The 14,779-nt window shown below is 43.1% G+C and overlaps 1 protein-coding gene across 3 annotated transcripts in view; it reads left to right on the forward strand.

Moving 5' to 3' along the window:
• Positions 1-10,017, forward strand: part of BRINP1 (BMP/retinoic acid inducible neural specific 1) — an 88,383-nt gene extending 78,366 nt beyond the window's left edge. For all 3 annotated transcript variants that reach the window (XM_074923609.1, XM_074923610.1, XM_074923611.1), the window contains 2 exons: positions 2,137-2,359; positions 8,820-10,017. In XM_074923609.1, the coding sequence (XP_074779710.1) occupies positions 2,137-2,359; positions 8,820-9,960 (1,364 nt within the window). In that variant the 3' untranslated portion in view covers positions 9,961-10,017. The remainder of the gene's footprint in view (positions 1-2,136; positions 2,360-8,819) is intronic.
• Positions 10,018-14,779: the final 4,762 nt, after the last annotated feature.

Raw genomic sequence — 14,779 nt, forward strand, 5'->3', positions numbered from 1 at the left:
TGTCCTGTGGATCTTGATAGTACAATGATGATAATTATTTTTATTAGGTGATCGGTTTCACCATGTGATGAGTAGGACATGAACATCCATTTACCATCTATGTGATGATGGTACTGACTAACGCATAGATATTCTTTGTTAGGCAGTTAAGCATGAACTGCAGGTTGCAGAATAATAGGAAATCTCGTATGCAAATATCTATAAGCTTTGTATGATAGGTTGTAATTTATCTGGTCTGATTTTCCCCAATAATTCTACGGATTTTTTGAAAAGCCTTTAGAAGCTTTCATGTTTTGGGGGTTTTTTTTGCTATTGTCCTCTTTTCCTTCTGAAAATGGGATGAAGGAATTTTTAAAAATAAATTATTAGGAAAGGAAGAAAAATAATGTAGATAATTTACAGGAAAAGATGGCTGCATCTCTTGTTGAATGCTTTGTGGGGTTTATGGCAGGGCTCTAGTCCAACCTCCCTCTAGAAGCAGAACTACCACCAGCACTAGATCAGGTTTTGTCTATCAGAGTCTGAAATGAGAGATTCTTCTACATCTCTGGGCACTATGTTCCAGTGCTGCATTAACTCCAAGTGAAAAAGTTTTTCAATAAATCATTTGATCTTCTCCAGCTGTGAACTATTACTCCTTGTTTTATCATCTGTTTCTAATAAGAGAGTTTCTCTCCTTCATATTTGTAAGTACCATTTAAGCAGTTGTAGGCTGTAATTAGATTTTCCCCTTGGAATCTTCTTTAACAGATTAAACTGCAGGTCCCTCTACTTCACAGGACTTGTGCTCCAGGCCCTTGACCATCTTGGTAGCCCTGAGCCGTGCCGTCCCCAGTTTCTCAACACCCATCTTTAATTGGGTGTCCCTAAAGCTGGCAGGGAAATGCAGGTGCTACCTCAGTAGTGCCAAGAAGAGGGAAATATTAACTTTCCCAGCCTCCTGGATTTAGCCCAGTATGCAGTTTGTGTTATCTCCAGTAAGAACATGGAGTTGAGCCACATTCAGCATGGTGCCCACCAGAACACCCAGAACCTTTCTAGCAACTGTTATTCAACTGGTTGTTTCCAGTCTTGTTCTCTCCTGGTGCAGAACTTTGTTCTTTTCTTTATTTCTTTATTATTTTTTCTTTATGGGGTTTTTCTTGGTCCACTCCTCATGTTTCTCGAGGTCTCAGTGTGTTGAACACGGTCCTCTAGTATAAAAATTGTGTTATTTTCTACTGAGAAAGTTGGAATCACCTGTTTTTTCTATATGAGGATGTCCCAGCCTGGTAAGCAGAGTCTAAGCAAATTATTCTTCACAGTTAGGAAGAAAGGGATGGTCGTAAACAGAGACAGTATCCCATTTTCTGTTTTGTGATGAAAAAAACTCAAGCACTACATAATGTTTTTTTTCATTATCAAACAAATTCAAATGGAAACAAAGTGATCACAAAACAACATTTAGTAACTGGTTTGGTTTTTTTTTTTTATCAATTACATTTTTTCCTTTGGCTAAAATTGACACATTTTGTTCTGACCTTAGCTTTGAAAACTATTTTATTTTATTTTCATTGTTACATAAAGCAACTCATTTAACTTCAAATGAAGTTAAATGAGAAAAAAGAATCAGAATGCTCTTTTTAAAAAATGAGAAAACGGGACATTTTAACACAACCCAAACCATTCCTCTGGGGACTTTTAAAGGCGTTTTTTTCTCTCTTTTTTAATGATATAGCCAAAATGATTTGACTTCAACAACAAATGGCATTTTAGGAGCAGCTTAAAAACAATTTAAATGACAACTCTTTAGCTGACAATGATTACAACTCACTGCTTTTTGTTCATAACCCCTAGACTATAATCCCATGCTCCAGGGACTTCTCTTTCTTTATTTCTCCACCCTGTACACTTTATTGTTTCATCCTAATACTCCCTGGGTTTCATTTCCTATATGGGAGCAGTAACAACCATGGAATTAGTGGGCTTCCTGGGGCAGAATGAGAGACCCGTGAGCTAATGGACATCACCTGCCTTTAGCAGAGCACTGATGGCCTCACACACCATTGCTGTTTCTCCATCCTTCCAATGAAAAGCTTTGTAATGTCATTATAGTTCAGAAACCTCTGTATTTCTCCGCATTTTTGTGTGTTCCAGATGAGTTTAAATCGTTCATGAAAAGGCTACCTAGCAACCACTTCCTGACCATTGGGAGCATCCACCAGCACTGGGGGAATGACTGGGATCTGCAGAACCGCTACAAGCTGCTGCAGAGCTCCCTGGAAGCCCAGCGCCAGAAGATCCAGCGGACTGCCCGCAAACTCTTTGGCCTCAGTGTCCGGTGTCGGCACAATCCTAACCACCAGCTGCCTAGAGAAAGGTTCGTCCCTCATTCCTTGGGGGTGGGTGTGGTGTGATGGGTGGCTGATGGAGCTGAGCCTGGGCTTGGGCCTAAACCCAACAGCCGAAGTCTTTGGATACAGGGTGTGCTAACATGGAGGTTTGGGGGAACATGGTAAAGTCTGGGATTGGGATGAGATTTCTGGAGGTGTAAGTAACCTTTATCACATACCTAAGCATAATCACATCCCTTCTGTGTGGTCTTACATACCCAGGTGAAGGGCACCCGCTTATTCTGGAGTGTTCTGCAAGAATATTACAGGGCTGACATCAGACAGCCAAGCAGACTAAGCTGCTTTTTAAGCAGTTTTGCCTTATGTACCACAGACAAGCTTCAAGCTCCCATTTGCTGTTAAAGTGGACATATGGAGCACAAGATGCTTCAGCCCATTTTTGAGTTGTGCTCCTCAGTGAGTACAGCCAGAGTGAAAGAGAAGCTTTAGTTTCACTTGGAATTGATGACATCTCTTCTACAAAATGCAGAGTAAACCTGCACTGACCAGAAGCCTCGCAATGTTATTACAGATGGAGAGAGTAGATTTTCCATTACAGCTACAGCAACTATTGATATCCAATAGTCACCTCCTGCTGGCTCCTTTCAGCCCTGACCTATGGCTGAGTTTCAGTTTGCTTCCAATCATTTTTGGAGACTTGCATCCATGAATTTTAATAAACATCACTTGCTGTTTCTTTCTACCTTGTCTGGAGTGAAGTAAAACTGAAAACCTTGGAAAAAAATTAGTCCAAGTGCCTTTTCTTCCATGGCCTCTTGGAAGGGTCAGGCCAAGTTAACATTTGTAGAGAAACTGTTTTTTCACCACCTTCATTAGCTAAATATTCAGACTCAGAAAGCAAATTAACTGATTGCTTGCTTTCTCCTTTTGTCATCCAGCCCCCTGGCTGCTAAACACACTGCGTTTCCATTTCATCACTGTGCAGCTCGGGAAAATCTTCCAGGGCTTAACATCTCTTTAATTACCAAGAAATCTCATATTACTGGACAAATATTTGATGCACTTACTAGGGATGAGGAGAAATATCTATTAAGTTTAAGAGATTATGAAAAAAAGTCTTTGGAAAACTTCCTAAAATTGGCCCATTGCTGCCAATTGGCCGAGCTGCTATAAAGAAGCCAACTGGTGGAGGAGTCACAAGCATGTCCAGGCATTATTCTGAGTTGTGCCACAACAAAGCAGCGAAGCAGCAGCGAGCAAATGCCCAGCCAACCATGTTTCTGCGAAGCATTCAGATAAATATGTCTTTAACATTTCTGTTCTATTTTAACAAGTCAGCCACGCAGAAAGGGAGCCTCCAACTAATACTACAAAATCTGGGGGAAGGAGGACGAAATGGATGATGGCAGCTGGGTTTTAACTGACTGATGTGCTTGATTTGTTTAAGTCAACACCACCAGGCATATTATAATTTCTTTTCTTATTTGTCATTGTGCATTTGTAGCTACACAGGGGAGGGGCTCGGTAGACAGACATGTAGTGGAAGAGGTATGCATTTCATCGCTCTCTACATAGAGCTTGGAAATACTCTAATTTTCTAATTGTTACTGTACAGAACGACAGATGCTTATCAAGCGTGCCAGTGGCTTCGAAAGGATGGAAAGGTTCTCTTAAGAGCAAGCCTCTCTCTCTCTTTAATACACATAATAGTAAGCCAGCATTATATATTCAAAAGCAATGTGAAAAAGAAATAGGATTACTCTTGATTGTCTTCAGGGAAAGGAAGAGTTGGTGTTTCCAAAAGAAAGAAAAAGTAGGGATTTTGGCAATTAGGCAGATTCTCCAGGACCTTTTGCAATAGCTAAGAAGGAGATACGTGTGTGTATATATATATATATATATATATGCATATGTGTGTGTATATATATATATTTATGCTGCACTACTTTTACTTAAAAAACACCTCTTTGCAAACAAGTTTGTTTAAAAAAGAAACAACTCCTCAGTTGTTAAAGCTTCCATGTTGAATGAGCACCTATAGTTGCATTTTAAAACTCTGGATGTAAAATATAAATAACATCCAAAGGAATGGGAGGGAGTCGATACATGTTTTGGACTCCAGCCAAATTGTCATTAAGAATATATCTCACAGCTGCGGAGAATAAAAATAGAATTTTTAACTTCACGGTTCCATACAGAAAGCCCAAAAGTACCTCCACAGCAGCTAGTGCAGGTTGGAATGTGAAAGGTGAGTTTGCAAAGGAAAACTTGTTAAATCCCTACATTTTTACTCACAATTCTAAAAAAGGAATCTGTCCTGCTGGATTTTGGGGTTTTTTCTGTGGTTTTATTTTTTGGGTTTTTTTATTGGTTTTGTTTTTGTTTTTTTTTTTTATTCTGTATGGTCTGGTTTTCTAATCAGCTCAGACACCATTTACAACAAAGCTGCATCTTTCTCTCAAGGGACACCCCTCAGCCTCTTTCCCTCCCCAGACCTGATTAATCCTGAAGAATGACAAGTCAGGAGGAAAGAAAATTATTCATCACCTTTCTGTATAACCTGACCTCTGCTTCTGGTCTGAAAGCCCAGCACTGTCCTGCAAAATATTTTTTTTTTTGTCATAACAGATAGGTTTTAAATGGTGAAACAGCTCTGCATGATTACCTGGCTTCCAGGTCCCAACATTGCCAGGGGACTGCATGTCTCCAGTGAGCAACAGCAGGAAAATACTGCAAAATAACTTTCACTCACAGCTTTGCCTGGATGCAATTTTTTTTTTTTTTCATTTTAGTTTTGGAATGTAAGATATTAAAGTTGAATGTAAAATTCTTGACAGTGACCCTCGAAGACATAGTTTTCCTTTTTTAAATTCCACATGCACTACTACTTTATAATTTGAACTGGCAAAGGTAGCAAACATTAGGCAAAATAACTTTTGCAATGATATTAAGAGGGAGAAAGATAAACTGATGACTCCTTAATGAAAGAGAAAATAATTAAAATGAAAACCAGTGGCTACTCCGCTACCAGCTTTCATCTTTGAAACAGTGGCTCTTTTCAGCCCTGACATCTCTTGATTATATTCACATGAATCTGAGCCATCATATGTGTGTTTTGAGGAGTTATCTCCTGTCACATGAAGGGCTGTGACTGTTCCTACATATATTCTTACCCTGTCCCAGTTGCAAGACAAAGTGGAGTAATTTACACCACTTTTTCCTCTCTTTCACCCTATCACACTTCCCATTGTCATATTTGTAGCCAATGCCCAGTTCTGCCCTGGATTCTGCATTTTCACTTAATTATGTCCTTTATTGCTGCCATCAGCAGATGGTGGGTAGCCGTCTTTTCTTTTTTCTTTTTTTTCCTGTCCTACTTATGTCTTTGCTGAATGCTTACACACACACACCCAAAAAACCCCAACCCTCTTTCTCCTGATCTCCTCCCATCCTTCCTCCACAAAGTTGATCTGGGGAACAGGCAAATTACTAGTTTTGATTGCAAGATATCAGCCAAGACTCCTTTCTCATTTTGCTCTGCTGACTGTCAGTATAAGAGAAGGATAGCATTTTTTTTTTTCCTAAGACAGAACACACGTAAGACAGACAGGGTATGGTCATCTGACTCTAATTTTTATTGCGTGCCCTGCTGTGTAGCCTGGCAGTCCTTGTCCCATGAATTCCATGACATTATCAACATGTAAAATCTGTGTAAAGCATCACGCCAGCGCTACACAAATACACAGGGAATCCTGTGCACAAGCAAGTGCATGAGGAAATCGGGAGAGTCCTGTTCGCTTGCACAGAGCTGGAATTGAGATCTATGCATGGTAGTTGTTCGGCATGTGTTTGGCTCGTTTTTGCATATGCACCTGTATGAGGCTATTGGCAGCTGTATGAAAGTGGTGGCAGAATGTGCGCACACACACACGCACACACACCCCCCCCTCTGACGGTGCCAAATACCTTGACAAACCCACCTCAGAAACCACCTACGAACAACCATTACTACCTCATCTGGAAGACCAGTCCCATAAAAAGCATCAAATGTGACCATGGAGAGAGCTGTGGAACTCGGGGAAATACTGTCCTCACTTCACAGACAGGGGTAGGGATGCTGAGGAGGTACCTGATGGGGCTGGACGTTACCATCTGTCTGCCACCAGCCGGCTGCCTCAGCTCTTCACTTTCTTTGAGCCACTGGCTTGACCTTGTTTGGGTAGAAATTATGGTGGGACTGGGTGCTAGGGATGAGGCTTGGGGCTGCAGGAGATATTCCCTTCAAAGCAACCTCTGATTTTCATCACTGTCATTGAGCCCAAGCATGGGAAGAGGCAGCATGCAGGAACCTTGTGCTTCCCTCTAGAAATTTCCCCAAGCCAGTGAACCCAGGCAGCCAGTGTGTGTACATTGGAGGGGAGCTTTGGTTTTAGTTCATCCTCCACTTGCTCATTATCCCTCATCTGCATGCTTAGATTAGTGGTTAGAAGCAAAGAAAGAAGCTTTCAAGGAGGTGCACAAAGGAATCAAGGCGGGTTCACAGCACCTTAGGGAGGCTGGAAGTTGGAATCTGGGTGCCTTGCTAAATCCAAGTGCATTTGGCTTTCCAAACAGGGACTTCAAGGGTTCAGATGGGGTAAAAAAAAAAAAAAAAAGAAAAAAGTTGTATTACAGAAAATGTGAGCAAAAATTCACCTATGAGCAGAAGGCAAACTTGGCCCCCAGGGGAGGGTTTTGAGAGTGCTTGTTGCTGTCAGCAATGCCATCACACTGTGCTGTGCTGCCCCTACCCTCCCAAGCAGAGCTGTCCTAGAAACCAGGAGGAGCCCTGTGCACTTTTTCTAGGGATCAGAGTTGTCACTGTCTCCCTCTACAGAAGATATTTATAGAGGTCACTGTCTTGCTCCCAAGCTCCCCAGCCGACCTTGTCTTTTCCTCTAGCAGGAGAGCTCCTGTTAGCTGTGAATAGGGGAAAGAGACCCTGACAGCCCTCTAGCAGAGGAGAATGAAAATTCTCTCTTCCCACATCCAAGGCTCCAGAATTTTCCTGCTGATGCTCTTCCTTTTTCCTCACTTTGTCTCTTTTATTTTCCTTTCCCTATTTCTTCTTGCTGCTTTTCATTCCTGCCCGTCCTCTGTCTTTCAATTGTTGCTTTTGTTTGTTTTCCCCTTTCTCCATTCCTATTCCTCCTACCCCTTGCATTTCTCATTTTTCTTTACCTGAACATTTTCCCCTTCTTTCTTCCCCTACCCTTTCTGCTTCTGCTCCTTGATTATTTCTTTCCTTCCAGTGCTTTCCTCTGTCTTATACTCATCCCTCCACTCGCTCCCTCCCCCTAATCATCTTGCTGTTCTTTGCTGCTGTATCATTTAATGCCTTCTTTGATACAGCCTACAGCTTAATGATTATTCGGAGGTCAGGCGATGCAGGTGCCATGAATTTCACTAATCCAGCTCTGAGAGCCTCTGTCCATAATCACTCCTCCCGTTCTACAGGGACTGAATCCTAATTTGTCATTAGCCAGTCCTCTCACTGCAGTGCTACCAAGAACTTTTTGCCCAGAGGAGACAATGAAGTATTCATTAGCTGAGGGGAAGGCGGAGGGGAGGGAGCAGGCGGCTGAACAAGGCGTTCTGCTGAAGGCTGCTGAGAAAGGAGTCGCTGTGCTGAGATTTCCCGGGTTGGTGGAGATGGGGGCAGCAAGGCAACATTGCAAGTGGGTTATACAAAAAGCAAACATGGGTTAGAGTGGCATTCATTAGGAGTCATTCCAGGGCTGCAGGATGTGGAGGTGAGGGCGCTGATATAACAATTATGGGAGTGGCGGGGCCTGGGAATGGGCAAGTGTGGCTGCTTGTTAAGGGGAGAGGCTGTAAGAGAAGGTTAATTAGCAGCAGGGTTTTTTTAGAGGAGAAGCTGTTCTAGCAGCTTTGTCTCTGTGCACCCTGACTTCTACTCTCTCTTCTGCTGTTACTGAGCTCTGCACCATAAGCAGAGGTTACTACTGGCTCTGCCTCATCCCATTACAAGTCTGTTATTGGAGAGTGGGGGGAATTGTCAATGACATGGAGAGGAGTTTTCTTCTGCCAGCCCAGGAGCTAGCTGACCTGCAACGTCTGACAGCACCTCAGCCTCTGGCATGACTTTATCAGCTCCATTCCCATGGTTGAACTTTGTCACTGGGGCACTGATGGGATTCTTGGCAGGCAAGTCTCGGCTCCTAGAGCAGTGTGAAGAGACTTCAGATGATCAGTTCTAACTTCTAGCTATTTCTTAGAGGGCTTTTGCTCTTCACCAAAGGAGTAAACAACAGATTCAGGCTAGAAATAGACTGGAATAGCTCCCAGATGCCACAGCAGGGCATCAATGTTCTGAGAGCTCTGTCTCAGATATATCCCTGAAAACACTGTGGCTCTAGCAAGATGCCAACACGAAAGACTCTGTGAGGCTCTACAATGCTAATGCTTTCTTATTCCTACCTGCAGGACAATACAGGAATGGCTTACTCGGGTCCAGTCACTGCTCTACTGCAATGAGAATGGGTTCTGGGGGACCTTTCTGGAAAGCCAACGGAGCTGCGTTTGCCACGGTGGCACCAGCCTGTGCCAGCGCCCCATCCCCTGCATCATCGGGGGCAACAACAGCTGTGCCATGTGCAGCCTTGCCAACATCTCTCTCTGCGGCTCATGCAACAAGGGCTATAAGCTTTACCGGGGTCGCTGCGAGCCTCAGAACGTAGACTCGGAGCGGAGTGAGCAGTTCATCAGCTTTGAGACGGACTTGGACTTCCAAGACCTAGAGCTGAAGTACCTGCTGCAGAAGATGGACTCTCGCCTGTATGTGCACACCACTTTCATCAGCAATGAGATCCGCCTGGACACCTTCTTTGACCCCAGGTGGCGCAAACGCATGTCCCTCACCTTGAAGAGCAACAAGAACCGGATGGACTTCATCCACATGGTGATTGGGATCTCCATGAGAATCTGCCAGATGCGCAACAGCAGCCTGGACCCTATGTTCTTTGTCTATGTCAACCCGTTCAGTGGGAGTCACTCTGAGGGCTGGAACATGCCCTTTGGGGAGTACGGCTACCCACGCTGGGAGAAAATCCGCCTCCAAAACAGCCAGTGCTACAACTGGACCCTGCTACTGGGCAACCGGTGGAAAACCTTTTTTGAGACCGTCCACATCTACCTACGCAGCCGGACTCGGCTGCCCTCCCTCCTGCGTAATGAGACTGGCCAAGGACCCGTGGACCTTTCTGACCCCACCAAGCGTCAGTTCTATATCAAGATCTCAGATGTGCAGGTGTATGGCTACAGCCTGCGTTTTAATGCCGACCTACTGCGCAGTGCTGTGCAGCAGGTCAACCAGTCGTACACGCAAGGTGGGCAGTTCTATTCTTCCTCCTCCGTCATGCTCCTGCTGCTGGATATTCGGGACCGAATCAATAGACTGGCGCCTCCCGTAGCCCCAGGGAAGCCCCAGCTGGATCTGTTCTCTTGTATGCTCAAGCACCGCCTGAGACTCACCAACAGCGAGATCATCCGTGTGAACCACGCTCTAGATCTGTACAACACCGAGATCCTCAAACAGTCGGACCAGATGACAGCCAAACTCTGCTAACCCGGACTTTTCGATGGACATGTTGGTGATTGATCCTTTTGCTGTAAAAAAATAAAAGAGAAAAAAAAAAAAAAGAGAAAAAAGTAAAAAGAAAGAAAGCAAAGTGGGGGGGGGGGGGGGGGAAGTAAAGAAAGAGGGGAAAACCAAGATTTGTAAAATGTAATTAATATACAAAAGAGAAAAAAAAGAGGAAATTCTTCATTTGTTGAAAACTAAACCCGTTCTAGCAGCTGTATAAAACTGTCAGGCATGTTTGTTATTTCTATAATCCATCATAAAAGGGTAACACCTTACTCTCTCTTGACCTTGGGGCTGTTGCTTGCTAGTCCTCAGGGGCAGCAGAGTAAATAAAGGGAGGAACAGAGAGAGGGAAACTTCTGTAATGAACTGTAAAGTTTTCTGCTATGCAGGTGCCAAGACAAAGACAAACAAAAAAATCAAAGCAAACAAACAAGAGTTATATGTAAATGTAAAAGAACTGCCATTATTCCTATAGTGGGAGTAAATGGTTAAAGATAAAAGATATTTCTTCTTCTTGAGATTTATGGCAGCTTTATGTTGAGTTATTCACGCAGCCTGTGCTGAGTTTTGCTGGAGGGCAGAAGGTGATGGCAGTCCTTTGAGAGTAAAACTAATGCCTCGTTGGTGAGAAGACACAGGAGAGGTGGCGGGCGGGTGCAAGTCTCAGGTGTCTTCACTTTGGGATTTCCATCTTGGAACACTTCTCACCAGAGGTAGAGTCTCAGCATTTGCTGAAGAATAGGATGTGTCAGGTCAGGTTACTCTCTCAGATTACTTTGCTGAACGGGAGTTCATGCCCTGCCACAGACTGCTCTTGCCTTCAGTGATGTCAGAGCGTAACCCCTTGAGGATCAGCACCTGTAAATCTTCAGAGTCACTCATCTTTAGATACTTCATCACAGTCCCTAAACCAGAGAAAGCCAAAATCATAAGCCAGTTTGATAAACCTAGACATAAAGACAAACCTGAAGTTGGCTTTTTGCCTCAGGTTCTGGGTTTTCTGGTAACACTGGGCAACCCTCATCACCACAAAAACCAAAGCACAATGCAAGAAAATAGATTTCCAAGGAAACCTGGAGACACTGAAGGGTACCCATGTCATTTCTGGTTTTTGGGGAAGGAAAAATTCCATTTACTTTCTTATGTTTCTATGGCTGTGAATTATATCCTTGTTTCACTTACACTTTCTTTGTCCACCAAAAAAAAAGAGTCAGAAAACAGATGAGAAGGTTTTATTAAAATATCTGCAAAAGTAGTAAAAAAGAGGGGTGGGAGGGAAGAGCACAATAACCAAATCTACCCTGAATTTGCAGGATAAAGCCAAATTTAAAAGGGTTATCAAAAAACCCCACAAAACTAAAATAACTAAAAGGTGGGTAAAATTTTGTGGAGTGTGTGTGTTCACGTGTGTTTGGATTTTTAAAAAATAATATATTGAATGGAGCGTGTGAATGTAGGATCTGCTGAGTGGGGTGATGAATCCTGGACATAGTGGGAGGGTGGTAGTGGTGTGTTTCTCTTAATTTTCTTAGTTAATGTTGACTGTGGGAAGTGCTAACAAGAGACTAGAATTTCTGCCCTCGGAGAAGGGAGAGATAAATTTCTGATCCTGCTGGCTTCTAGAGCTGGAGGAGTAACTTGGGGAGTTGGAGTAACTTGGCCTGAGCAGGAGGGACAGTCCTGATCCAAAGTCCAAGATTCAGATCTGACTCGAGATTTAACATATTGATTCAATCGAGTTCAAAATAGTATTGTAGAAATTTTGAGTTTCTTATTTGGAGACTTTAGCTCAGAATCCGAGAACATCAGTTCTTCTGGAAAGAGCTAAATGCATTGTGGTGTTATTCACGTGACACCAGGGATTTAGACAATGAAGTTTGACTTCAGGTTTAGTTTAATTTGTGTGACTTTGGTTGATACTCATCTAAATTGAGAAGGAATTAGATACCGTAAGGAAAATATGCATTCACTGGACTCTCCTGCTGAACAAGCAATTGAGGGCATAAGAGAAAAAAGAAAGGAGTCCTGGTCACAAAAGTACACATCAATCCCTGTCTGTCTACCAAAAAGGTGGGGAAGTGCATGCATCCAAAGAAGTGCTGAGTGAATTAAACAACGAAGAGTTTTCTCTTCTAGGAACATCCATCATTTTCCATCGGTGGTAAGTCCGTGTTTTCCCTAACATGTATTGGGATCTCTTTCTATCCCTACTGGTCAGTCCATGCAAGAGGTTTCAAGTTTGCCTACTTTTCCCAGTTCGTTCATTTGTTTGTTTTTCATTTGATTGGTCTTTGCTTTGTGTAGTAGAGGTTCATGCTTATAGATCCCACCATTCAGAGAGGTTTCTTTATAGTCGTGATGTTCCTGCATCTGCTTTCTGATAAGAGAAAATTCACCAGCAATAGTATGCATGAAAGTTAGTTTTAAGCAAACACTAGAGAGTGTTCATGGGAAATGAATGTCAAATTTGTAATTATGAGTGGAAATAATGTTCCTGACAGTTACATCCATCCAAGCAGGGAATAGAAATGTACTGTTTAATTTACATGTATGACCCAAAGAGCCGACATAGAAAAGAACTATAGTTATTACTCTAAAAATACTGAATAATTCTTATGAGAAACCTATAGCCTAAGATGCAGTCTGCATTCAGTGATGGGTTTCCTTCATGACTGGGAATAGTGAATGTGCTAACACGAAGTGAAATTAATTTGATAAATTGCTTTCCTGTGAGATAAGTATCCAGCTCTAGTGACTAGAAGCCAGAGAAGTTGCAATTAAATCTCAGATCTTGTAGGTAACAAGCAACACATTAGCTAAGACTTGCCTCTTATTTGTGGGACTGTTACGGATCAAATCAATTGCTCTCATATCTTTAATGATGCCTTGGGATGATCAGCCCCCAGTTATACTGCGCTTCAGCAAGGGGAGCAGCACTGTAAACCTTAAGCAAGACATTTGGTGAGAACAGAACATTAAATCACTGCTGTTCGCTTCAGCCCCAAGCAATGGTAGACAGCCGTGGAGTTAGAGAGGCCTTGTCTAACATGAGCTAGCATTTCCACCATGGCTGGGAGTGGTGAAGCTGGACCACAGAAAACAAGTGTGGGGACATGGAAGGAAGTTTGGCACAGATATGCTGGAGCTTACCTTGGGAGTACCTGATGGTGCATCATGGCACCAGGGTATGATGACACAACACAAAAATCTATAGCCATGTTGCAACATGGCTAGATAACATATTGTGATGGAATGAAGCCAAAATAACAAGAATAAATTCCCTCATCCCTCAGGGTAGAGGAAAATGAAGCTATCTGGCCGCTCAGCCACCATTTTGGGCTCAAGGTTTATGCCAGAGACAAGAAAGTAAAACAAAACCAAACAACCCAATGAAATGTGGCCTGGACCATGCTACACTCTGCTTTTGATGCTAGAACAGAAATGTCTCCCTCAAACAGGGCACATTGTCTGCTTCTACTGCTCAGTCCCACAAGCCCTTCCCCAGGTAAGGGGACAGCCTGTGGCACTCAGATCCAGAACCAGATCCCACATGCTTGTTTTAGGGTACTTGTTCTACAGGCAATAAAAGATCTGGTGATAAGAGAAAGTAGTTCAGATCCACCTAGAAAGGCCACACCAGTGCTACAGTGGTGTTAATGGGCTTCCGAGGAAATTATGTCCAACTCTTCCACTTGATCAGAAAAAGATGTTTTACAAGACAATGACTAGAATGGAGATTAATTAATAGAGGATTAGATGGTGCCCAGAGAATTCTTTCACCCATAAAAACAGATTCACTAAACTGCATGATCAGTAGGTATTGTTATAGAGATTAATAATAAAAGGGACCTTCATACTTTGAAATATGAAATATGAAACATTCTCTGTATGAGAATGAAACTCAGCTTCCTTCCCCTGTACAGGGAGTGAGGGAGCAAACCCTAAGATTGTTCAGCTCAGCTCATACAGAGCTGGTCCTACCAAATCATGGTAGAAACTTGACCCTTGCTGCAACTAAATTAGGGACTGCATGAAAGCTGAAGCTTCCAAAAAAACCCAGAGAAAAAAAAAGAAAAGCCAGATGCCAGGTGTCCCAAAGGCAAAGCATGGCAAAAAAGCAGCAGGTAGAGCAGAATCTACCTGCTTCTTCTCTTCAAACGCAGAAGACTTCTGGGATCAATTGCTTCAAGTCACATGAGAGAATGCACTGGGAGCTTACTAAGAAATGTGCTTTTTTTAAGTTATTCAAATTTAAACTTAACCAGCCGATGTGGCAGAAAGCAAGGGACGTCAGCAAGTCTTATTAATATGCTGATGCTACGGCTTCAGAAGTGTACAGAATGCCCATTTGGATCAGGGCTAAGAGCACAGCATGGAGTTGCCATGGAAACGTGGGGAGGCTATTAATTAGCTATCACATGAAATCATCAGGAAGAATCTGGACCTCAGCAGCTTTGCCCTCCTCAGAGGCAAAGGGCACAGCCCCAGTGTCCCTGTAGTCAGACCCAGTGACCCCTCCATAACTCCAGTAACAACCACCATTCTGGAGTAGAAATGTCTTCTGGGAGGCAGGAGAAGTGGGTGGATAAGTAAGAGGGAGGGGGCAACAAGGGCAAAAGGCAGAGAAGTAAATACAGGATGGAGATGTTCTCTCCACTTACTTCCCTTTTCCCAGGAAGCCTGTTTTCTGATGCATAAAAGAGACTGCTTGCGAGCTGGTGGGACTTATGCCAGTGACCTCAAAGAAATCAAGACTGGCCACAAGACCCTGGCAGCCTCAGTTAATGGAGTTAGCATC

This window comes from Athene noctua, chromosome 20 (genome assembly GCF_965140245.1).
Source record: "Athene noctua chromosome 20, bAthNoc1.hap1.1, whole genome shotgun sequence".
Taxonomy (NCBI): domain Eukaryota; kingdom Metazoa; phylum Chordata; class Aves; order Strigiformes; family Strigidae; genus Athene; species Athene noctua.